Raw genomic sequence first — 25,107 nt, forward strand, 5'->3', positions numbered from 1 at the left:
ATGACTTTTTGAAATTACAAATCAAAGCTTTGCTTGTATGTTTGTTGTAAAGGAGAATGTTTCTTGTCTTAGATAAAATTCTGAACCTTAATTATATGCTAGCACGCAAATAGATTATATCTGGAGAGTGGCTATAAAATAAAATATGCATGGATTTTAATCTTATGGAAATTAAAATATACGGGAAAAATGGAAAGTTCAGATGATGATAGAACATCTAATTTTATTAATAGATTTGTAATAAATATATTTGAGTAATTTTATTTTATTAACATTCTTTAAGGCATTTTCTGGTTGTGCTCAGTCTTTCACTTTTCCCTTACATATGGCATTTGGCATATTGCCTTGTACATAGTAGGTACTCAATTTATATATATATATATATATATATACACACTATATACATATATTATATATTATATATATATAGTACATTTAATTATATATATATACACATACATATTTAATTGTACATTTAATTATATATATACACATATATATGTGTATATGTATGTGTGTATATATATATATATATATATATAATTAAATGTACAATTCTTCACACTTCTTGACCTTTTATCATGCCTTTTTTAAAGTAAGATGCTATGAGGTTGCCTTGTAGTCCTCAACATAGTTAGATGCCACTGTTCCAGGACAGCCTAAAAACAAGGCCTAGTCTACAAAGAAACCTTCGTCTTTGAAGAAATAATAATAATCTTCTGACTCTAATAGTAGGTGTTCTTTTTTTTAGAATAACATCTAAGCCCTTATGAAATATCCTTTAAGGATATTCCCCTTTTACTGGGGATCACCAAAACCATTTCCATATGACATATTATTCTCTATTTTAAATGGACATTTTTATTCTAGTTTCTGAATAATATTGAAGGACTGAAGCAGAAATGTATTTAATTTAAAAATAGACAAATATAATTACAAATGTATAAACAAATAATATTATACAAATATATATGTATTATACTCTTACGACACTCTTAGTTCTATTAATCCATCCTGTTTGTCTACTATCTATCTATCTATCTATCTATGTATCTCTCACCAATCACAGTGATTCTAAGGGTAGGAAGATCTACTGTTATATCCATTTTTCATAAATGAATGTAGATAGAACACAGGGAATTAAGGCTCAGAGAAGTTAAGTTACTTGATGTAGTCACTCAAGTAGTAAGTAAGTGGCAGAGCCAAACTTCAAGTTTCACAAGCTTCAGGAGTCTTTGCCTTTGCTATTCTATGCTGCCTTAAGCCTGAAGGCCATGGAGGAGAGAGAAAAGTCCATTTCTTCCTTGACTAATTTTTTTCTTTATTTAGATTTAGAGAAATTTGTTTAAATTTTTTAATATGGAAAAGAGTGGACAGGAAAAGAAACATTTATTTTGCATCTCCTATGAGCTAAGCATGGTATTAGGTCCTTTTTATATATAATTTCATGTTATATTTGTTACACTATACCAAGCTATTCATTATTCTATTTTGCTAGTTAGAAAACTGAGGCTTGGAGCTTTTGAATAACTTTCCAAGAATGCAGTAGCTAGTAAGAAGTTAAACCAAGGTTTAAAAGCAGGATTGAGTGCTTCCACTATACCATGTACTTACAAGTCTATAGATCAAATTATAGATAGTAGATCATGAAATACTAGCTTCTATTACCAGAAATCCTCTAAGAAATATTATTTAAGTTTAAAGCTACTCAGAGTCAATATTTCTGAAAAGGGGACAGATAGGGGAGTTTTACTTCCTGTCACACTCTATGAATGGGGATATAACCCAGACCTTGCATCCTACCTTGATAAATATTGTCCTGAAGTGAGATTTGTAGTTTCCACCTCCATGCAGTTCATCGTGCTGGGAATGAGAGCAAGTTCTGGCTGGATCATGGTGGCTGTGGCTACAGCTCTTGCAACCAGCTCCATAGCGTCTTGTACGTAGTACTCAAAGACAGACTGTGTTGTTTTTCCATGAGCAATGAGACCTAAGGGAAGACCCTCTGTCCTCAGTTCCTCCACATTCTGGGAATCTCCCAGCACCCAACGAAGTTCGGGGGGCATTACCCCAAACTGGGTTGTAATTTCGAAAATCCGCCGGATACTTTCCATGTCGCAGCCAAACATCACCACCGTGGGTGTACTGTTCTTGATACTCTCAAGCTGGGTCTGTAGGAAGCTCAAGAGGTCCTCTGTAGAGGGGAGGTTAGCTGTGATGTTGATGATAGAACCAAGGTGGAACTTGGAATTATTCTGGGTAATGAGGAGGAAGTCAGTGATGTTCCAGTCTTCCTGGCACAGCAACAAGCTAAAATTGTACCAGTTGTTCATGGTCAGGATTGAGACAGTGACATCAGCATCAGAACTTAATGAATTTTCTAAACTCAGCTGTAGGTGAAGGGGATTCTGTATTTAAAGATATGAAAAAGAAGAATTAGAAAGCATTGGCCAAAAACTATAACAGGATACTTTTGCTTTCTTATGAGGCTTAATCCTTTCATTTCACTGTGATATTCACATACCTCTGGGATAAAATTCCCATACTTTGGCAAACTATGCTTCCTGTCTAATGGAACTATTGATTCCTTACAACTGATTTCTTAATAATTTTTGCTAAGAGTACCAGAGGGCAGATGGTTCTTGGTCTTAATATCAGAGGTAACATAAGCATACATTTGGTTGAGGATTTTTGTCAAGCTTGTCTACTGCCTTATAGGCAGTCTCTTTTATGGTTTCCCATTTCTTAGTATTGCTATTAAGACCTCATTTGTTAAACTTTCCTCTCATATGCAATAATGAGAAGAAATTACTTTTGCTTCCTTTTAAAATTAATGGTAGAGAAATCTTAGTACAGTGCAGGTGTTTTAATAAGAATGATATGAAAGATGGATGCATCACAGTTTCCTAAACTTCTATCCCCTTGAGGAAGGCACTTCTAATAAATACAGAATAATTAGCAATATATACATCAAGACTAAATGTATAGTGCAATGTTAAAGGCTTCATTACTTTTCTGTATCTTCTGAACCCGGATTCTTGCTGTGATGAGTGAAATCTGTGCCATTAAACACACTTATGTAACGTCTATCACAATTTTGTCTACTTGTGGAATTTACAGACTTCATGGAAGAAGAGAATCTTTTTGAGAAGTCACAAATTATTAATCATATAATTGAAGTGGAAATAGTCTTCCAATGAATACATTTGTTAATTTTTGTTCTCAAGAGCAAACATCTGATACATTTATCCTTGAATACCGACATCCTGACAATGTTTAGCACAATGTCTTATATACGATAGGGGCACAATAAATATTGGTGTAGTTGAACTAACTATATTTCTTTTGGGAACTATTAGATTGTTTTTAAGAGCTTACTAAACATTCAATACTATGCATTGAGAAATAAGGAAGGCTTTCTCAGTAAAATGTCAAGCCCTTGTATGAAACAAAGAAGTATGGTCTGTCCCTACCTGAGGGAATGTGTTCTCTTTCCGGGTCGACAAGGGGGCGTAGGTTTAAGGGCAAGAACTTCCCAGTGCCATGCCCCCCTCCCATGCCTCTCCATCCAGGAGATTTAAAGTCTCTGTTTTAATTTTTGCACATGCAGGAAAGGGTCAAAAGTCAATCACTGCAGCGGAAGTTCTAAGGAACTCCTTTCATTGGCCAGGGGTCATGTTTGGATGACCATTGGGGATCCATGTTTGGATCCCCTTCCACACACTCTTCGTGGAAGTTTTCTCACTTCTCATTTTTTTTTCTTTCTCTACCTAAATAAATCACTTTTCTGCAACACTTTTTGGGTCGGTATTTACGAGCATACTGCGCACCTGCTGTTTTCCCCTCTCTCATTCTTGAGAGCTTGGGAGACCAAGAACCTACAACATTCTCTCTGGGGAGCTGTGCCTCCCTGGCACCCCCAAATCCGGTTACATGCCTACCAAAAATGTGTAACAGGAAATAGAATTTATGCTGCACTTTAACTCTTTGAAGGATTTAAAGGACTTTGATATGTGTAGAATAAAAGGCGAGGATTCCACCGAGGTTTACATGAGGAAAACTGACCATAGGTACTCATGATGGTAGATTGGATGGAGTCTTAAAAATTTATTCTTAAAATTTATTCTGAGGCTTTGACTTTTGTCCTTCCAAATTAAGCTTTTGAGCAAGGCTTGAAATGATAGAAACAGAGTTTTGGAAAAATCGTTACTGGGAAGCATTTAACAGGGATGGGAAATTAAAAGCCCCCCAGGATCTTGATTACGTGCTAAGTGTTCTGCTGCTGTTCATGGTAGGGAGGGTAATGAAAAATGGTCTTTTTAAAATTAAAAAAGATTGGCCAGACGTGGTGGCTTGTGCCTGTACTCCTAGCACTTTGGGAGGCTGAGGCGGGATCACTTGAGGTCAGGAGTTTGAGACTAGACTGGCCGACATGGTGAAACGCTATCTCTACTAAAAATACAAAATTTAGCTGGAAATTCCTTGAACCTGGAGGCAGAGGTTGCAGTGAGCTGAAATTGTGCCACTGCACTCCAGCCTGGGCAACAGATTGAGACTCTGTCTCAAAAATAGAATAGAATAGAATAAAATGAAATGAAATTAACAAGGATTTAGTGACAAGACCAGATGTGAGAGGCAAAAGAGAGAAGGTTTCCAGATGTGAGAGGCAAAAGAGAGAAATGTCTTAAAAACCAGGAGACAGGATCCAGTAGGTAGCTCCTGGTGTCCAGGCTTGAGCTGCCAGCAGGATCTTGAGGTCAGAGAAATGGAATCTTCATTTCCCCACGCCTCCTTTTGATTTATATAAATTGCTCCCGTGTTTTTTTTTCTGCCCTCCTCTTTTAGCTTTCTTCCTTTCCTTCTTCCTTTTTATTTCCTCCTCTGTCTTAACTCTCTTCTAGAAGCAAAAAGCAATGGAAGACAAGCTCTGCCTTTAGCTGGCAAGAACAAATTCTTCCCAACTGTTTTCTTGGCTTCAGCTCCCTAATCTGTTGCCAGTTTTCTTCCTAAAACACAAATATGACCATATCATTCTCCTGCACCATAACCTCCGAATCACCCATAGAACAGATTTAAAAATCAATAGTATGGCTGAAGAGGCAGGGATGAAATTGTTGCTTTCTTGCTAAACAGGAAGTTGAATTAGCTAATTACATTGAGCATTTAGTATCAGACAGAGAGACAAATGCAATTGGCATGAGAGATAGACATGGGAGTGAAATGAAGACCCTCACAATGGATAATAATTCATATAATCACACTCACCCTACAACTCTGCTGAGAAATTCCAGATGTTGAAGTTAATCCTTACACAGATTTGAGACATATTTCTTCAAAAAATTTTATTAAATGATAATTTAGAAACATCTAATAATATATTATTTATGTGGCAGCCTCAGTTGCAGTGTTTTCCAATTTCTCCCCATATGAGGAAAAAGGCACACACATGCGTGCATGGATACACGTGTGCACACATACATGCATATACACAAAGATTATGAAAACTTACAACACTAAAATTCAAGCCTGACAGTAAAATTTTTGGCAAAAGCCAGGACAAAAATTAAACAAGATCTGTTGAGTCAAATTGAGAATGAAAATTCTGCATCTTACATATGCTTTGTTGTTTGCAAAAGAGCAAACTCATGACTTGAAAGAAGATATAAAGACTTTAAAAATAATTTCCAATTGCTTGTCTTCTAAATCAGAGATCCAGAAACAGAACAACTCAAGAAGCAAGAAGCCTGTCTCTACCATGCAGATAGAGTGAAACTTTAAATTCAATTTATATGCACTAAAATAAACAGACTCAGAAGAGGGAGGTAGGAGGGAGAAAATATGAATTTAAATAGTGCTGATAATTCTCATGCCCTTAAATGAGTGTACTATTTATTATATAGCATATTATTTACATTATCACATACTTCAATGTAGCTATACAGATTGTATATACAAAACTGTGTAAGTCAACCTAAATACATAATTTAAAAAATTTTGAAATGTAATTTTTCTACACTTTGAATTGAATCTTCATTTCTAGTGGAGATGACACTCCACTGTACTCCATTGATTTTGGGATTTTGTTCCATCATAATCTGCTTAGACATTATTTTGGAGCCTGAAATTTCCAAAAGCATAAAGGCAGGAAATATGGATGGGGAATGTGCATGCTGTCACGCACTCACAGAATAAAATCCCAAGTAAGTACAGAGCTTCAGCCAGAGAGGAGTCATCAAGAAGTTGGTTCAATGTATCAGAGAATCATTCAGTGCTGTGGGAGAAGATTGCTTAAACTGCTATGGATCAGACTGTAAAATATTAAAGTTCCATATACAGAAAAATCAGGCAAGAGTGGTAAAAAAAAAAATTGGGAAAAGAAAATGATAGGCCTTGTTTTGGAGGATATTAGAACATGTTATAAAATGTAATTTTTATAAAGCAATAATAATTGAAACAGGAGAGTACTAATAGGTAAATAAATGGAGCAAATGCTAATGTATAAAAAAGTACGTCAGTTAAATACATGAAATTACTATGTTATAAATTAAAATCATAAAGAAATATGGAAGGAAATAGATTTAATTTTGAGAAAATAGATTAGTTAGAAAAATAACAAATTCCTCATTATATCATATCTTAAAAATACATCCCGGACCATTAAAGAGCTAAAAGTACAGTATCAAATCATTAAAAGGTAGACCAAATAACTAAATATGTATCAGAAATTACAATAATAAAAGGAAAACATTAAATTATCAGAGCACACCTTATTTCTAGTTTTAAACACCTATCATAAAAAATAAAGGAACATGAAAAACAAGAGAATATTAGTAATAAATTGGGTAGGCAAAGAGTTAATGTTCACCAAATGTATAAAACATTTACTGGTCAATAAGGAAATAAAATCCTTTACTGAACACTTATTCAATCAGGAAAAGCAACTTTAAGCTCCTACTGTGAGACATGACCTCTGCAAGCCATTTCCCATTGACTCTACAGGGATGAGAGATAGATAATATGTAACTAACTAGATGAATAAACACTTCCTTTAACTAGAAGTCATGAAAATTACTGCGAATGAAATAATAGGATCAAGCAAAACTAAGAGAGGGAGAAGAAACTAGGAAATATTAATTTAGTAATTATGATTTGTAGGAGTTGGGAGATAGGAGTATTTGTACTATACAAGCATTCTCCAACTGGGACTTTAGAAAAAAAATGAGATGTATTTGAAAACTATTGATTACTATATAAATAAATATATATAACACTTTTTAAAAAATTTTTGAGACACAGCCTTTTTTCGTCGCCAGTCACCAGGCTAGAGTGTAGGTGCGATCTCGGCTCACTGCAACCTCCGCCTCCCAGATTCAAGCAATTCTCCTGCCTCTGCCACCTGAGCCACTGGGGCTACAGTGCCACCATGCCCAGCTAATTTTTGTATTTTTTGTAGAGATGGGGTTTCACCATGTTGGCCAGGATGGTCTCAATCTCTTGACCTCGTGATCTGCCCACCTCGGCCACCCAAAGTGCTGGGATTATAGGCATGAGCCACCGCGCCCGGCCTATAATCGTTTTAAAAAGTAGACATGTTTAACTAAAAATGTAGTCTCATTTTGACCATCCATTCTTTGACTGGGTGCTGTCTTCCTAGTCCCAGATAACTGGTTGGAGCTACCACCTGCTTCTGTATTCCTTGTGTGATTCTCCATTGTTAGTCTACAGTGTCCTTAAATTCCAAGTTCTCCTTGCTGGTGAGGCCGCTATCTTCTTCTGCAGTTGGACTTTTCTGTCCTCTTTTGAGAAGCAGTATAGTGGTTAGGACTTGGCAGTCAGGTCAGCCTATGCTTAAGTTCTCTCTCCATGATTTATGCACTATGTGGCCTTCTGTAAGTCATTTAGCATCTCTGAGTCATATCTCCCTCATCTGTAAGATGAGGACAGTGCTACTTCCTACCTTATGGATTAATCTGAGAATTAAATGTGAGAATGTAAGAATGCATGGAAAGTGCTTGGCTCAGAGTGAGGGCCCATAAATAATAGCTGTTGCAATTGGCTTATAGAGTTTAGTTCCTGTTGGAAGTGACTGACTGCAATACAATGTTTTTCTTTGTGTTTGCTCCTTCTCCTTTCTCTTGTCTAATTTTCATACAATGGTCTCAGCAAGAGATATCTTTTACAAACATAAATTACACCAACTTCTTAGCAGGAAAACAGAAGTGCTCTGTATGGTGTTGGGAGAGGCTATTTATTTGGGAGATGCTATGTTCCCAGTAGAGTTCTCCCCACGCTCCCAACTCTTCTTTCTTTGGTAACAAGCTCCAGTGCCACTCTGTAGGCAAGTTAAGGAATTCTTGGTGCCAACTCCTGGAGATCTGTCATCAATCTTTGTTCTCTCAGAGAGCACAGATTCTGCTATTTTCTGGATCAGTAAGAGTTTTAAAAACAGGATTGCCTGCAGTAAAGAGTTTGCCAGTGAGCTCTGAGAGATTCCCTGACAGAAAAAGGTGATGGGGCTGGGTTTAAGAGAAGAGAAAAAATGCAATTCTCTCAACTCTTTCCAGGGTAAGGGGAATCAGATGAGCTAGGTCAAAGCCTAGAAACCTCAAGTGAGCATAATATTTCCACTACTTTTACGAGAGATGAAATTTCCTTCCTTTCATCAGTCGGCTGATGACTAAATACATTTGAGAGGCTCAGAACAGGCTTTCCACACAGCTATCACTTCTCAGCCAAAGAGGCTGCAGGAGGTTTTCTGTTTCTCATCGTCTCACATCTGACTTGACCTATATTATTTGGAAGATTTTTTCTTCTGAAAATTAAAGATTATTCCTTTAGAAGTCCAGGCTTTTAAATAAATTAACCGTTTTTATGGTTACATTAAGGACACAGGCAAGCATAAGGTGTAGTCCCTGCCCAGAAATTATAATTTAATAATAATTATACAAATGAAAAGCTAATACCTACGGATGTCCCTAGTGCATTATGCGTATTGTTTTATTTCATCCTTACAATGGCCTCATGAGGTGACTGCAATAGACTACAAAATCAAGGTTCAGAAAAAGTGAGTAATTTTCCCAAGGTGGCACAGCTACTAAGAAATAGAGCCTGGGCCAGGCATGGTGGCTCATGCCTTTCATTCCAGCGCTTTGGGAGACCGAGGTGTCGGATCACCTGAGGTCAGGAGTTCGAGACCAGCCTGTTTAACATAATGAAATCCTGTCTCTACTAAAAAAACAAAACAAAACCAAAAAAAAAAACGGAGTGGTGGCGCATGCCTGTAATCCCAGTTAGTCAGGAGACTGAGGCACAAGAATCTCTTGAGTCCAGAGGGGAGGTTGCAGTGAGCCTAGATCACGCCACTGCACTCCAGCCTGGGAGACAGAGTAAGACTCTGTCTCATGAATGAATGAATGAATGAATAAATAAATAAATAAAAATAGAGCCTAAATTCAAAACTCCAATTTGTTGGACTCAAAAGCCTGTGTTTTTAACCATTATTCTATACTATTCCCTCTACTTGATAAGAGCAATGTGAAATAGATCCTTGACATTTATAGATTTAATAATTTCTGATTATTTGCAAGTAATCCTAAAGGTCCATGGAAAAAAGCCACTTTTAAGATGTCTGAGGCATGAGTTAGAGTGATGTTCCCTGTGCCACTGAGCCATGGGAGTCAGGGAGGGGCTCCAGCCTGCTGCCCAAAGTGCATATGGCTTCCCAGTTGTTTTCTTCACTCATTCTCCCATGCGTAGCAATTCTTGTGAAATGACGAAACTTGTATTTCTTCATGAACAACACTTGAGAAAAGAATGATAGCTGCATAATTAACGAGATCAGCTTTGTGTTTCGTAGAGTAAGCAAGTTTGGAAACACTCACCTAAAGTTTTCATTTCGATTCTATGGAAATTCATGGTCAAAACTATAATCTATACTATTTTCAAACATCACGTATGGGGATGTCAAAAAAGATCTTAGCACATAGCCCTCAGGGTTTTTGAGTGGCCGATATATTAAAGAATATACAACAGTGTAGTAAAATATAATAAATGCTTCAGAAGGCAGGATTTATCACTGCATGGTGCAGTTGATGTAATATTGCTGGTGATGGCGACGTATGGTCTGATTCACTGCAGTAGTGTTGGAAAGGCTAAGAGGTTTGGTGATCTGGAACAGAGCCCACTTCTTAAAATAGAGTAGACACAATTAGAAGAAAGTGTTGGCATGCACGACACTACTGTCTTCAAAGACAACTAGCTTATTTATTCATTCAACAAATTATTTTAAAGTCCATTATATACCAGGCCATGTATAGAAAATTGCATGTCTTCAGGCAGAAGAAATAGCAGAAGCATGCATGCTGCATTCTTTGAGCTAACCAATCCTTCTGAGCCCCAGGGTGATTTACAGAAAGGAGCATCAGGGCATAGCAGGTTGATTGGTGATAATCACTTAAGCTACCTGCAGTGAGTTTCTAATCATGGATTTTTTTTCCATGTTAATTCCACTTAATTATGATATACTCAACTCATTTATCTATATTTCATCCCATTTCTGCCTTTTGTTCTGTATGGCTACACTTTGTTTTCCTCACCCAACCCCTGGTAATCTTGAAAGCCTTTGACTCACTCCTTATTTGGGTCCTATTTTCCCAGCCCACTCATATAAATTATGCCCCTCATAAATGCAACTTTTGGGGCTTAAAAACTCCCACCAGCATGCTTGGGGATAAGAGAGCTTTGATCAAAGGATGTGGCTACAGAAGATATTTAGTCATATTGTGACTTAGGAGAGCAGATTGTTTAGGTAAGATTTTCCAATATGGGGAAGAGTGATCCAAGAACAGGTAATCATTAGAAATGTGGACATTTGACATAAAGAAAGACTATTAGTAAGCAATGAAGTCCAAAACCTTGGTCAGAACTTCAGAAAGTCACTGCAATTTTTAGGCCTGTCTAGAAGGAAGTGGCTTTATTTGGAGTCACTTACATCTTCATTTGAATTTCTTTGATTTACCAATTATGTATGGGAGACCTTGTGAAAACCATTTTCCTCTTTTGTGCAGTGAAAATTTACCTTATAAATTTACCTTATAAAATTTGTGAAGATTATATAGCGTCTTGTATACAAAGCATCAGCACAGTCATACTCAGAAAGTGGTAGTTTATAATGATGGTGACCATGCTGAGATTAGGAAGTTTACACTGAGAGACCTGACATGCAAGAGCTAGAGTGGTGGTGCGTTCAGTTTATTTAATGAGCACTTGAATACCTATTTTGTGCCAGGTACTGGCTACTGAGACTACAGTAGTGAAAGTGATCAATACAATATTTTCCTTCTGGATTTTAAAATCTAGAGGGAAGTATCATCAGCACCAGGAAACAAATTGAGGAACAGATTAGAGATAGGACAGTGGTAGACAAGAAATAAGGCTCACAGTTTGAGCCAGTCTAAAAGAAATGATGATGTAGTTTTTGAGTTTTAGATTTAAGACAAATATCTTCATAGATATCCTGCCTACATTTTGGACTAGCCTCGGTTCCTGGAGTAAGACCAAGTCTGCAGGTGGAGGTCAAAGAACTATAAACGAGTGGGAAGAGAGGAGGTGGCTAGAAATCTGACAGCAGAATCTGACAGTTAAGAAGCTTCATCACATGCCTGACACGTAGAGAGTGCTTAGTAAATATTAGCCTCATTATTACTGTTGTTAATTATCATTAGCAGACTTCTTTGTGCTGGTGTGATTGATTCTTTCCCAATGACTCATAGTATTCTGATGTCAACGCCAATCATTATGCCTAGATGCCAGACCATAATGTCCTCAGAGGCTGCAGAGACAACTGGTTTCCATGTCGACTGAACCAAGTAGAGCTGAGCTTGTGGCAATGCTGGAGCTCTCGAGCTTCTTTAGAAAATGCATTTTCTCTTTCCTGCCAGTGTTAGGTACCTGCTGTCCCTTTTGCTCAGTCACTGTGCCTGCCTTCATTAATCCATTGCAGTCTCTTTTAATATGCTTTGAGCTAAAGAGAAGGCATACCTAGCATGTTATAATTTGTTTCATAAGAGTAAAATACATCACAGACTATTCCATAGGTGCAGTAGATCAGCTTTAGCAGCATTGAGGAGGGTGAGGACTGGATTAGAGATCGAGACTGTTGTGGGGAACTTGGGCTTGCATTTTTCAACTGTGACTGGAGAATAATATTAATTGTCAAACAACTACTTCAGACCAATGTAGAAACTACATGATATTATGCATGTGAAAGTGCTTTATGAAGCGGAGAATATTATAAAAACGGAAGACATGATGCATTTGCATATCTGTTTCCTGGACAGTAGAAATGGTGGAATTAATAAAGCAGGCAAGGATAAAAGAGGCATTTCTGCAGTAGGTTATTAAAGTTAGATAAAATTTTCAAATCTAATGTCAACTTCTTAATCTTCATATTATAAAGAGTAAGATTATTTGTTGAATTTTAAGAACTTTTGGAATAAAGATGTTGCTCTAGGACTGATTGTAGTTCCTAATTCATCACCTAGGTTTTGGCCAAATTAAGTAACAGTTGAAGGGACATACACAGGCAGATGATTTACAAGATAATTAAAATTTATTGAATATTAAAACCACTGTTATAGACATTCTCTGTGATAAACTCAGGCATATTTTCTTATAATGGGAACTATTGAAATATGCACCAGATAATTAAACTGTCTAGCATGCAAGTTAAATTCCCTATAGAAATTTGATTATGTCAATGCAGCCTGAAACTATTATTAAGAGATGACATATGTCACATGCTAATTTGTTTTATTGCATTAAGAATAAAAACTCAGCCAAATGCTGATTATTTTTATTTGTAAGACTCTCTAGAACTGATACCACAGTTGACATAAACTTTTTCTCTCAATTATATACTCTCAAGACATTTAAAAAATTGATATAAGGATTTTTGTATGTCAAAACCATGGTTCAACTAATTGTGACATAATATGCCTTTTATATATATTATTTATCACTCCAGAATAATTTCATAATTATTAAATCAGCTTTATTGTATAATGGCTTCTCATTTCATTTGAGAATTCAAACATTTTTTATTGATTCATACTCATTGCTTGCTACTTGCCCCTGACCAGTTTAACACTAGAAATAATATTAGCATGACATTAAGCAGTATCTCAATACATTTCCATTTTAATACCTTATTTCAAAACTTGTAATCTACTAATTGTGATTAAGCTTTGCTGCAATGACATTTTATTTAACTTGAATTGTGGAATACATCAGTATAATTCAAATCTGGTTGAAAGTAAAGAGACATTGGGAACGTTGAATTTAGTTCTTTAAGTCTTTGGACCCAGAGGTAGTACTTTCCTATGAATTAATAATCAGACTCAAAGGCTCTTCAAGCAGCTCTGATGACCTCAGGTCCAGGACAATGAATCCTGAATGAACAGGTCTGTTATCTTTCAGGAAGGTCTATGTGAGCATTGTTATGGAATAAGAAGTGAAAATAATGCCTGGTTGGCTAGTTTTCAAATGTAAGGTTTGGGTCACATCTGGCCCTTGTTGTGAACTTGCCAAATCATTGCCTGTATCCACTGAAGCCCAGTATAATCACATAGGGCAGAAACACTTAGTTTGAACAATGCACCAGAAACCAATTAGTGCACTTATGACTTTGTCATTTGGTTTGGAAGGGTGCTTAAAGCTCACCTATATCAAACTCTTGTACAGTTTATAGAATGCCACAAATTAAGGGGCAGGAGTGAATTAGAAATATTTCTCTTTTTATTATAAGGCTAATAGTTTGCTTAATTGAGATAGTCTGTCTTCCATATAATATTTAATGAGTATGACTTAATTTTAATATATGTATAAATGATACTTATGGTTAATTTTACCTTCTGCATTTTAAAGGAAAGATTCTGGCTTAGCTAAAAAATGCACACTCTAACACCTCTCTGTAATGCTTAAGCCACAAATAATTGCCATTTATAAGAGAGGAATAAAGAGCACACTGATTTATGAATTTACTAATTTTTCTTCTCCACTCTGACAAACATAATCACATGTCTTGTAAGGACAGAAACACTAATTACTAATCTAGTTAATGCAAAAAAGGTCCAAATCTAATCAAATATATATGTTTTTGGTTTACGTATGATTTACTGTAAGGATCCTGGAATGATTTCTATCTGAAATTATTTGCCATTTAATATGCTGATTTTGTTAGCATTACTTAGCATTTATTAGTGTTATTTTCTTTGAGACGCTTGCATATTACACCAAAAGCTTTTAGGCTTTAGAAATGGAAAGAATTTCCAAAGACTATCGTTACGTTTCCTAGAGTAGTCCAGTGAGTGTAGACTGACAAAGAAAACAGGGACCTTGAGAGGTCTTTATTACAGTCTTGTGTCACTTAATGATGATAATAATACTGTCATTAGGTAATTTCATCATATGAACATCACAGAGTGTACTTACAGAAGCTTAGATGGTATAACCTACTACAACCCTAGGCTACATGGTGTAATCTATTGCTCCTAGGCTACAAACTTGTATAGCATGTTACTATGCTGAATACTGTAGTCAATTATAACATAATGGTATCTAAACATATCTGAACACTGTACATTTAGAATACACTAAATTTATTAAAATTTGTTCTTCAATGGTAAATTAACTTTAGTTTACTGTAACTCTAATTTCTTTTTTTTTTTTTAAGACAAAGTTTCACTCTTGTCACCCAGGCTGGAGTTCAATGGCTCTGTCTCAGCCCACTGCAACCTTTGCCTCCTGGGTTTAAGTGATTTTCCTACCTCAGCTTCCCAAGTAACTGGGATTACAGGCACCCACCACCATGCCTGGCTAATTTTTATACTTTTAGTAGAGATGGGTTTTCACCATGTTGGCCAGGCTGGTATTGAACTCCTGACCTCAGGTGATCCACCCATCTTGGCCTCCCACAGTGCTGGGATTACAGGGGTAAGCCACTGCACCTGACTATTGTAAATCTAATTTTATAAAAAAATTTTTGACTTTTGAAACAACACGGTATAAAACACATTGTGGAGCTGTACAAAAATGTTTTCTTCCTTTATATCCTTATTCTATAAGCTTTTTTTCTATTAACTTTTTAAATATTTTTAAACCTTTTTATTATAAATAAAGATACAAACAGACATTAGCCTAGGCCTACACAGGTTCAGGATTATCCATATCACTGGCTTCCACCTCTGCCTCTTCTCCCACTGGAAGGTCTTCAATGACAGGCATGGAGCTGTCATTGCCCATGATAACAATGCTGCCTTCTGGAATACTTCCTGAAGGACCTGCCTAAAGCTGTTTTACAATTAACTTAAACAAAAATAAGTAGAAGGAATTAACTCTAAAATAACAACAAAGTATGATAAATACTTGGTAATAGGATTTTTTCAGCTCCATCATAATTTATAGAATCACTGGTGTATATGTAGTCCATGAAAGTTATGCAGCACATGACTATATTTTCAGATAAAGAGAGAATTGCTAACCAGCCTTTATATCGTAGTCTAGCATCTCAAAATGCTAAATTCATAATGTTGATGATTTATTTCATATCTTTCTTGTCTGGGTCATGGATGATCCTGAAGACTCAGGATCTCTTGCCTCCCTTCCCAGACTATGTATGAGCAGACTGTTACATCTCCATGTACTCTTGCTGTCATGCTTGTCTTCTTTGAAGTACAACAGTGGTGTTGTCTTGTCCTGTTTGTTTAATTGTCTAAATATATCTTAGTTTCTGATGACCTTCAAAGCCATTCCAAAAAAACTTGGAATTCCCCAAGTGCTTTAAGCTCTCTTGCCTCTACATCCACAGGTGAGTTATTTTCTCTGCCCAGAACTTGCTTTGCCTCTTTTTTTGCATCTCTAACTCCCAGACAACTTTCAAGGCTGTGTGTGTTGAGGTTCATGTGGGGTGGCTGGCAAAATATTAAGGGAAATATTAGGGTAGTTATAGATTATAGTCTCAAACCTTTTAGAAGGCTGAAAGGTTTTTTATTAACTTATGGAACAGGCTGCAGGCAGCCAGTTCTTATGTTAGAGCTTTAAGTCATAGGATGATGATTAGGGATAATAAAAGCTTTCCCAGTTAAATCTGTTTACCCCACATTCTTTTGTCCCTTCTCTAATTTGTTTACTCATGTAAACTTTGTGCTGGATGGTCCTCTCAAGTGGAGGCTGAAGAAGAATTACCCATTAATGGTGTTTATTCTGGGTTTCAGAACCAAAAGCTTTTATCATTCATAAAACCGCTCTTTTAACCATGTTGATTATCCACAAGTGTGTTGGCCTAGAACCTCTGTTATTAAATCTATACTGAATAAATAGGAGGAGGAAGAGGGAGTAGTGGTCAGTTAGCTGCAATTGCCCTCTGAAAGCAGCTGACAACCCCCTAGTCTGACTCTTGTACTGCCATAGGTGTGAGAGCATATTTCATTCATCCGTAGCTAAGTCAGGGTCTGCAGGACAGACCTCTGCAGGTGGTGATCAACATCTCAGCTGTGTTTAGGTTTCTTGAGTGGTTAAACATCTCTTTCTTGCCTCACTCCTAAGGTGTATTACCTGTCTCTCTTTACCTTCTGCCCCATCACCCTCTGTATAATCCCCAATAATTTATTACACGACATAGTCATTGTTAGTCTGCTCATCTCTTTCCTTCCCTGGAATGTTCAGAAGCCAGAGATACTATTTTATATAGCGAAATTCCAAATAAAAGTGTCCAGAAAATAACATATTCACAGAAGAGATGTGTTGGTTGAATGAATAAATGAATAAGTGGTGATGTGTAGTTTAGATTTACATGCAGAAGGCTGACCTATGGCTGAAAGTGAGTCTATTTTTTATGAGTCATTTTCCTTCCAAGTTAACCAATACGGTTTCTACCTAGAGGCAAGAATAATTATGATTTGCTTTCCCATAAAATCTTATTATATTAGATGGCACAGATCTTTTCTGATGTCAATCACAAAAGTGGCACCTGAATGCTGAGAGAATTCACAAAATTGCTCATGTGTATACCTGTCTGAGGCACTGGCTGGAAATACAGGCAAATCATGATGTGTGCAAACTCAATGTGTGTCCTTCATTTACTTTATACTAAAGATTGTCGTGTGGAAAGTATTTATTGTGATTTACAAATTACTTATAATATGGTTACATGCTCAACACTGATGCATATTTAAAATCACTCAATATAGGAACATCAATATTGTGTCAACCTTTCAGTTATTTATCTGCTATCTAAAGCGAGGTAGCATAACAGAACTGAAGACATTATTTTGAAATTTCAGTGATCCACACAGAATGATATCCTAATGAAGTAAAAATGGAAATGACATGTATAAAGAAGAGAATGTTAAGAGAAAGAAGACAAAGAAAGATGTCAGAAGTTTTATCAATATTTTAAAAGCTAAAATAACACATCTATTATCATTATGCATCCCAGAAGGTACCTTAGTATTTTGCATAAAAAAGAAAGCAATTAGGTTTCTGTTTACTTGAAGTTAGACACACAGTTACACGTGGCGTGGAGGATGGGAGAGGAAAACATGGACAACTACAGTGAAACTCCTCCCCTCTTCTTGCCCCAGATTAGCCTGGTTTGCTACTAAGGTATATGTTGGAAATGTGGAAATGCTCATTTTTTTAACAAGGAAATAAAGTTCAGATTACTATGAATCTAAGTGAGGTGGGCCCAGAATTAGTTTCTGAAATGCCTGGCAACTTTCTTTCTTTTCTAATTTTTATTTTAAGTTCAGGAGTACATGTGCAGGATGTGCAGGTCTGTTACACAGGTAAACGTGTTTCATGGGGATTTGTTGTACAGATTATTTCACCACCTACGTACTAAGTCTAACACCCATTTACTATTTTTCCTGATCCTCTTCCTTCTCCCACCCTCCAGTAGGCTGCAGTGTGTGTTGTTCCCCTCTATGTATCCACGTAATCCTATCATTTATCTCCCACTTAGAAGTGAGAACATGCCTAGCTATATGCAGAAAATTGAAACTGGGCTCCTTCATTTCACCATATACAAAAATCAACTCACAATGGATTAAAGACCTCAATGTAAAATCCCAAACTACAAAAACCCTAGGAAAGAAGAAAACCTAGGTAATACCATTCAGGACATAGGCATGGGCAAAGATTTTATGATGAAGATGCTGAAAGCAATTGCAACAAAAGCAAAAATTGACAAATGGGATCTAATTAAGCTAAAGAGCTTCTGCACAGCAAAAGAAACTGTCAACAGAGTAAACAGACAACAAACAGAATGGGAGAATATTTTTGCAAACTTTCAATTATATAGATGATCAGGAGTTTTTTCATTCCTCTCCCTTACCTCTGCAATGACCTTGTTCTGGAATCTGTATCAGCAGTCTCTATCCTGAGACCTCCCATCAGTTTACACATATTCTTGGTATCATCTACTTCAGCTTCTATTTCATATAGACTTTTTTTCAGTACAAGCCTGAGATTTATCTATACTTAAAATATTCATTTCTTGTCTGGACGTGGTAGCTAATGCCTGTAATCCCAGCAACTCGTGAGGGAAAGATGGGTGAATCACTAGAGGCCAGGAGTTCAAGATCAGCCTGATCAACATGGTGAAACCCTGTCTCTACTAAAACTACAAAAATTTGCCAAGCATGGTGGTGCACACTTGTAATGTCAGCTACTCATGTGGCTGAGGCATGAGAAGTGCTTGAACCTGGGAGACAGAGGTTGCAGTGAGCTGAGATCACCCCACTGCACTCCAGCCTGGGTGACAGAGTAAGACTCTGTCTCAAAAAAAATTAATTATTTATTTATTAACTTTACCTTTTCTTATCCAATCAGGTCTTGAAACTCACCATCCATCTAAACAACTTTTACCGCAGCCATCAATGATCAAATCCTGCTGAAAAGGTTGATTTTCAGTGTACATGTGACGCACCTCTACGTGCCTTTCAGCACAGTTGTTCATTCTCTTGTAACACCTCGTTGTCTAGGCTTCTCAGTCTCATAGGCCTTGTTTTCTGATCTCACCAGTTGATTCTTCCCAGTCTGCCATTTCTCTATGTTTGATGCGACACAGGCTTCTGTCCCTGCCTCTCTTCTTATCTACACTCTTACTACATTTAGATATCATCTATGCCCCTTATTCTCCAACATAGAGACCTTATATATTGGACTCCATTATTGATATCTCCTTTAGGATTGCTGTTAGGCATCTGAAACTTAACAAGTCCAGAGGGATGTATTACTTTCTTTTCTCTATCCCCACTCTAGATATCCCTGCCAAATTTACTTCTCTGAACACCCTTCTCAAGTCACTGTGACCACACCATTAGTCACACCAACTGCTCAGGCCAAAAACTAAGAAATCAGCTTTTAATCTCTCTTTTTCTTCATGTCACTCCTTAAACCATCAGTCACATTCACTCCAAAATACATCCTGGACTCAATCACTTTCATCATCTCACTGCTTTTAGAGTAAGCCTCCACGTCTATCATCTGGCCTGTGGTGACAGACGAATGTGACAGAGTCGCTGGTATCCCTACTTCCACCACTGCCTCTCCAGTAATCAGTTCGACACACAAACAGCAGGTAGAGTGATTTTTAGAAAAAATCTAAATTCTCATTTTTTCCTTTGCTTAAAACACTTCAATAGCTTCCCCGTTGCAAAAAAAGCAAAAGGCAAACTCATTACTCTCTGCCCTCAATGATCTGGCCTTGCCTGCTGTTCTCACCTCACTTATTCCACCCACATGGCCCCAAAGCCTTGAGGTTCAAGCTAATTCCTGTCTCAGAGCCTTGTAGTTGCTGTTCCATCTGATTGGAATCCTCTTCCTCTAGATCTCTATGTGGCTGATTCTTTCTTCACATTCAGGTCTGAGATCAAATTTCAGAGCTGTCCACCCTGACAGTAGCAATCTTCTCACAGCACCACCCACCATCAAATTCATATTTTCTTTTTATGAAACTATTTTATCTTCCTCAGAACATGGTGAGTAGCTGAAATTATCTTAGTTCTTTATGAGTTTGTTGAACAGTTCCTCAGTACTAAACTGTAAGTCCCTAGAGGGCCCAGACACTTGTTCCTCACTATAATCTCAGGGCTTAGAAAAACGTTCAGTGGCATTTGGTGTCAGACTTACTCACTGATTCAGGATGTCTCTGTATCATGCATTAAAATTTATCTTTCCACTGAAGAGCTCACGTTTTGGTTGACAACACATTTCTCAGAAATTGTCCTGGTGGAATTATTTGGAGGCTTATGATTTATTATTATTATTCTGGGGTTTATTATTAATCAGTTTTGGCTGGCCTGTACAAATCTGTTTTTTTTTTGCTGCCTCTGTCTCCATCCATCCCAGTCTGATACTCCCTCTGCCTTCACTACTGTCTCTTTCTCTATCAACATCTCCATCTTGGTCTTATTTCTACCTTGGTCTCTAATATCTTTATCTAACATTTAGTTGATTTGAGGCTTTGTTTTTGTATTTCTCCTTTGTTTAAACACAAGTGAAAGGGCTTCCTTTAAACTGAGCATAATAATGGCAGACAACTGTATTTACTAAGCATTAGAAACCATTATCATCATATCCAAACAGCTTGCTGCTTTAGTTAATATCTTAAAAAGATAAGACATTTTAGCTGTTATTAAAAAGAAAACTCATTATGCGACAGTTCTTTACTGCAAAATTGGATATCCTGTGGATCCAATCATGTTTTCTAAAATAGTCTCACTTAGGATTTCCTGGTAAAATAGGGCTAGTCCATTCCTTCTCTTCATGTCATATTTTACAGAAGCCCAACTCGATCCTCCGGTGTTTGAGGTCATATTCACTTCCAGGGTAATTCATGTTTCTAGGCAACATATTTTGGATTTATTGATTTGTTCTGAAAATATGCATTGAAATCCCCACTATGTGCTAGGCACTGTGACATACACAGACCATACTCAACTTTGATTGATTTGACTTAATGATTTTTTTTTTAATTTTACCATGTTGCAAAAACAGTACACGTTCAGTAGAAACCATCCTTTAGATTTTGAATTTTGATCTTTTCCCTCAATAGTGATATGAGGCACAATACTCTCCACTCTTTCAGCATGCTGGGCAGCAGCAATTGAACTGCAGCACCCAATCAGCCACATGATCAGGAGGGTAAACAATTGATACTCTGCAATATTGCCAGAGGACTTTTCCTAATTATAGGCTGATAGAAGTGTTCTGAGCATGTTTAACATGAGCTAGGCTAGGCTATGATGTTTGGTAGGTTAGGTGTATTGAATGCATTTTTAATTTAAGATACTTTCAACTTAGGGTGTGTGTATTGGGTTGTAACCTCTTTGTATGTTGAGGAGCGTCTGTATTGGGAATGCAGCAGGAATGGGAAAGACAGACACGTTCTCTGCCTTCCTAGAGTCTCAAGAGGGAGGCAAATATTAATAAAATAATACATTTGATATGGGTGGGGGGCAGAAATGCTGGGTAGAGTAAGGTCCCTGGCAAGGGTTCCACCCTTGGGCCTGTGCCCACAGATGGAAGTGAGAACAGGCACTCCTGTTTTTGTGCCCAAAAGTTTCCAAGACCACTCTAGCCCACCACATGCCCCCCTTCCATCCTGTGCCCATATAAACCTAAGATCTTAGCGGGCACAGAGGCAGGCGGCTGAACGTTGAGAAGGGCAGAGGAACAGAGTGGCAGAGAACAACTGAGAGCAGTAGGGCAGCACCACGGAGAGGGAAGGAAGAGGTGTCTGAACCACAGGAACGGCGGAACTCCAGGCAAAGATGGTCTCCCACGCCTCCACCTTCCCACTCCAGCTCCTCATCCTGCTGAAAGCCATATCCACTGCTCAATCAAGTCTCCACATTTATCACCTTTTAAACAGTTCGTGTGACCTGATTTGTCCAGGATGCTGGACAAGAATCCGGCAGGTTAACAGCCGTCCCCAGATGGCAAGGCGAAAGGAGCACACTGTGATACACGCCCGCCTGGGCTCCGGCACCTGTTGGTCTGCGTGCTCCCCCTCGTCTCAGAAGTTTGAGCAACAGCAGCCACCAAACAGACAAGCCACACCCCTGTCACACGTCCTGCAAGGGAGATCAGAGAACTCTCTCATTTCACATTCATAGAGCGAAAAAAATAGCTTACACAGACTGGATGCATGTTTATGGTGGTGCCAGGCACTGTTTTAAGTGCTTGACAATTATTTATTCATTTAATCCTCACAACAGCTCTGATGTAGCAACTACTAATAGCCCCATTGGACAGAGGAGGAAACTAAAACCACACCACTGGTAAGAGTTTGAAGATGAAATTCAAAATCAGCCTCTACAGGCCATATTTTCAATCGCTACATTTTACTGCCTGGTGAGACTTTAAAAAACGAGAAGCAAGAATCACTTCAAATAAATTCATAATTATGATAATGAGTTCCACGGACCTGAAGTAAGAAATATAATAAGTGACCTAGTCTGGGAATCAGGGAAGATTTTCATAGATGTTGGAACTGAGATGGGAATGATTTAACTCATTTATATTTTATTCCCTTTAGCCTGATTCTGCCCTACCTAATACTACTTGAACCTCCTTTTCAAAGAAAGACAGATAGAGGTGCCTCATTGACAGTTTGGTAGCTAATTCATTCTTCTGACCTTTCCACTTCCTGTAATGTAATCAGTCTCTACTGTGGCTCAACATAATGTAAAGCCAGAACAAATGAATATGGGTCAGATGCCTTAAATGACTCCTGTGGGTGGCCATGGTCTATCTTCAGGAGGAACATGAATATCTGACAGCTTCAATAGTAACGTCAAGATGTGAACAATATTAGTATTGATCCTTTTGTGACCCATCCTAGTCACTTGGAGATAAAGCCATTGTTCAGAGAGGGATTAGAGGTATTTAAAAATATCAGAATCAGATGAGGCAATCAGGGCACTGGAAAGACTGACATTACTGTGTTTGATTTATGGCACTTACATAGTAAACCATTTCAGGGAAATAGTGCCTTCCACTTTAAAGCTGATCATTAGGGAAAACATCCTCACCGTCCAGGTGGCAGAGCACTAGAGCGTGCTGCCAGAGAAGGTCATCACAGGTTCTTTTCAAGCAACCGCTTATTTAATTCCCAGATGGACGGGGAAGCTTGAATTTGTTCCGTGGACACAGATTTCTTTCTGCACCCCAGCACTTAACTAAAAATGTGTAACGCTGCGCACAAGGGAGACTGAGAGAAATAGTGAGAGTGAATGTGTTGTCAAATGACCAAGTTTTATAGTCTCTCAAGTCTAAGTAGATTGATCTCTGTTTTTCCCCCTCACTTGCAGATGAAACTCACAGATTTCAGAAAAGAAATCGCAGACTTGTAATGAGGTGGTGAGACTAAAGCAGTAAATGAGAAGCAGGAAACATCCTAACAGCAATGATTCAACCGCCACTAAAATTTGCAAAAGGTGTCAGTATCTCCCAGGAGAGTAAACAATCATGATATTGAAATGTCAGCTGTGCAAATAGCAGGTTAAAAATGCAGTACAAAATTTCCCAGCAGTAAGTGTTTTTTGTTTTTTTTTTCTTATGGAGTGTAGCAGGCTGCACGATAGTCCGTCAGTAGCCCCAGGGTTGTAGCTACATCAGCAGAAATGTCTGTACTTCTTTGTTCCTGATGATGGTGTAATGAATTCAACTGGGGACACACTGACTAGATTAATTTACTATCACCAATTATTATCTGTATCAAATAAGCTTAAATGAAAGAATTCAAATCCAACTGCTAAAGGCATCCCTTTGACTGCTCTTCTTTATGGCTACTTTATTGTCTGATCCTGTACACATTTGGCACAGTCAAGAAAAGCCTCCCTTTTGGTTGCCCTGGTAATGCTTTCTTCATATGTCCTCTAAAATATTCCAGATTGGCATCTAACAAGTAAGAAATGAATGTAGATGGGGAGTCATATCATTTGAAAGGGAAACTTTTTTTAATGCATTCATCTGTATAGTTTAAGCAACACTGATTTTGTTTTGATTTAGTCTTTCATAATTGCTCCCAATAATAACAAGACATTTCTAACACTATGCCTAAAATTTTAAGATAATATTGAGACAATTATTTGTACTCTTAACTGTGGCAAGCAACCACAGGTAAGGGATTAGGATTTGGGATTAGTGGACAGCAAAGTGTAGCTGCCTTTTCAGAATACTCCCTTTCGGAATTCTCCTGGGAAAGGCCACTGCCGTGATTCTTCATGCTTAATGTTTCTGCTAGGGATGGGAGTGGAAAGGAGCAGCAAGGCCAAAGTTGCTCACTTCTCTCTTGGTAGTACTTTGGCGAGGATTTCCCTTTAATGTTGACTCATTGCACCCTGCTGATTACCCAGTGGGGGAAGAAAAGAGAACCTCCTCACTGCAGAAAGGTCCCCAAGGGTGAGGGCCAGTCTATGGAAAGCCCCACATATGTAACAGACTTAGATAAAAGGAGAAGGAGAACAATGCTACAGTTTAAATGAAGAGTGTAAAATGAGTTAGTTGCTGAGAATAATATGTTTTTCATTCTGAAGGGTCCTGAGGCCATGTCAGTGAATGAACGCTAATAGTCAATGGATCACTAAGTAACTAATGTGATCTTGATTTTAAGACTTGAATAGCAAATTAGACTTTATGATTCTCGGGGAGTTAACATTATTTATTCTGAGCAATGTGTTGTCCAGTATTGGGGAGACTGGAATTATATGTCTTTTATAAATCTTTTTGAATAAGATAATGTGATTTTTGTGATAGCTTTATAGATGAAGCCAATTACAGCACATTTTCTTCCACTGGCACTCAGGGACGATTTTGCAGCATTGCTAAGCCACAGTAGTAGAAAACTTTATATAAAAGGAGAGATGGTGTCTTGTGGCCAACCCCCCAAATGAGATCAAGGTCACAGATACGAATGTAGTCTAGGAAATATGTATATGATCCCTACCATGATAGGGTTCTGCTTATATTATAGATATAATAGAAGTATGATAATGGGTCATTTTGGCTAAGAGATCCAGAATTTATCATATCTGTTCAAGG

General features: G+C 37.6%; 1 protein-coding gene across 1 annotated transcript in view; it reads right to left on the reverse strand.

Moving 5' to 3' along the window:
• The window catches only part of GRIN3A (glutamate ionotropic receptor NMDA type subunit 3A), a 164,952-nt gene that overhangs the window by 104,905 nt on the left and 34,940 nt on the right, over positions 1-25,107 (reverse strand). Inside the window, exon 2 of the mRNA XM_032240229.1 lies at positions 1,804-2,408. Within this exon, the coding sequence (XP_032096120.1) occupies positions 1,804-2,408 (605 nt within the window). The remainder of the gene's footprint in view (positions 1-1,803; positions 2,409-25,107) is intronic.

Source organism: Sapajus apella, unplaced genomic scaffold, assembly GCF_009761245.1.
Source record: "Sapajus apella isolate SASKATOON/1434 unplaced genomic scaffold, GSC_monkey_1.0 scaffold46, whole genome shotgun sequence".
In the NCBI taxonomy this organism is placed as follows: domain Eukaryota; kingdom Metazoa; phylum Chordata; class Mammalia; order Primates; family Cebidae; genus Sapajus; species Sapajus apella.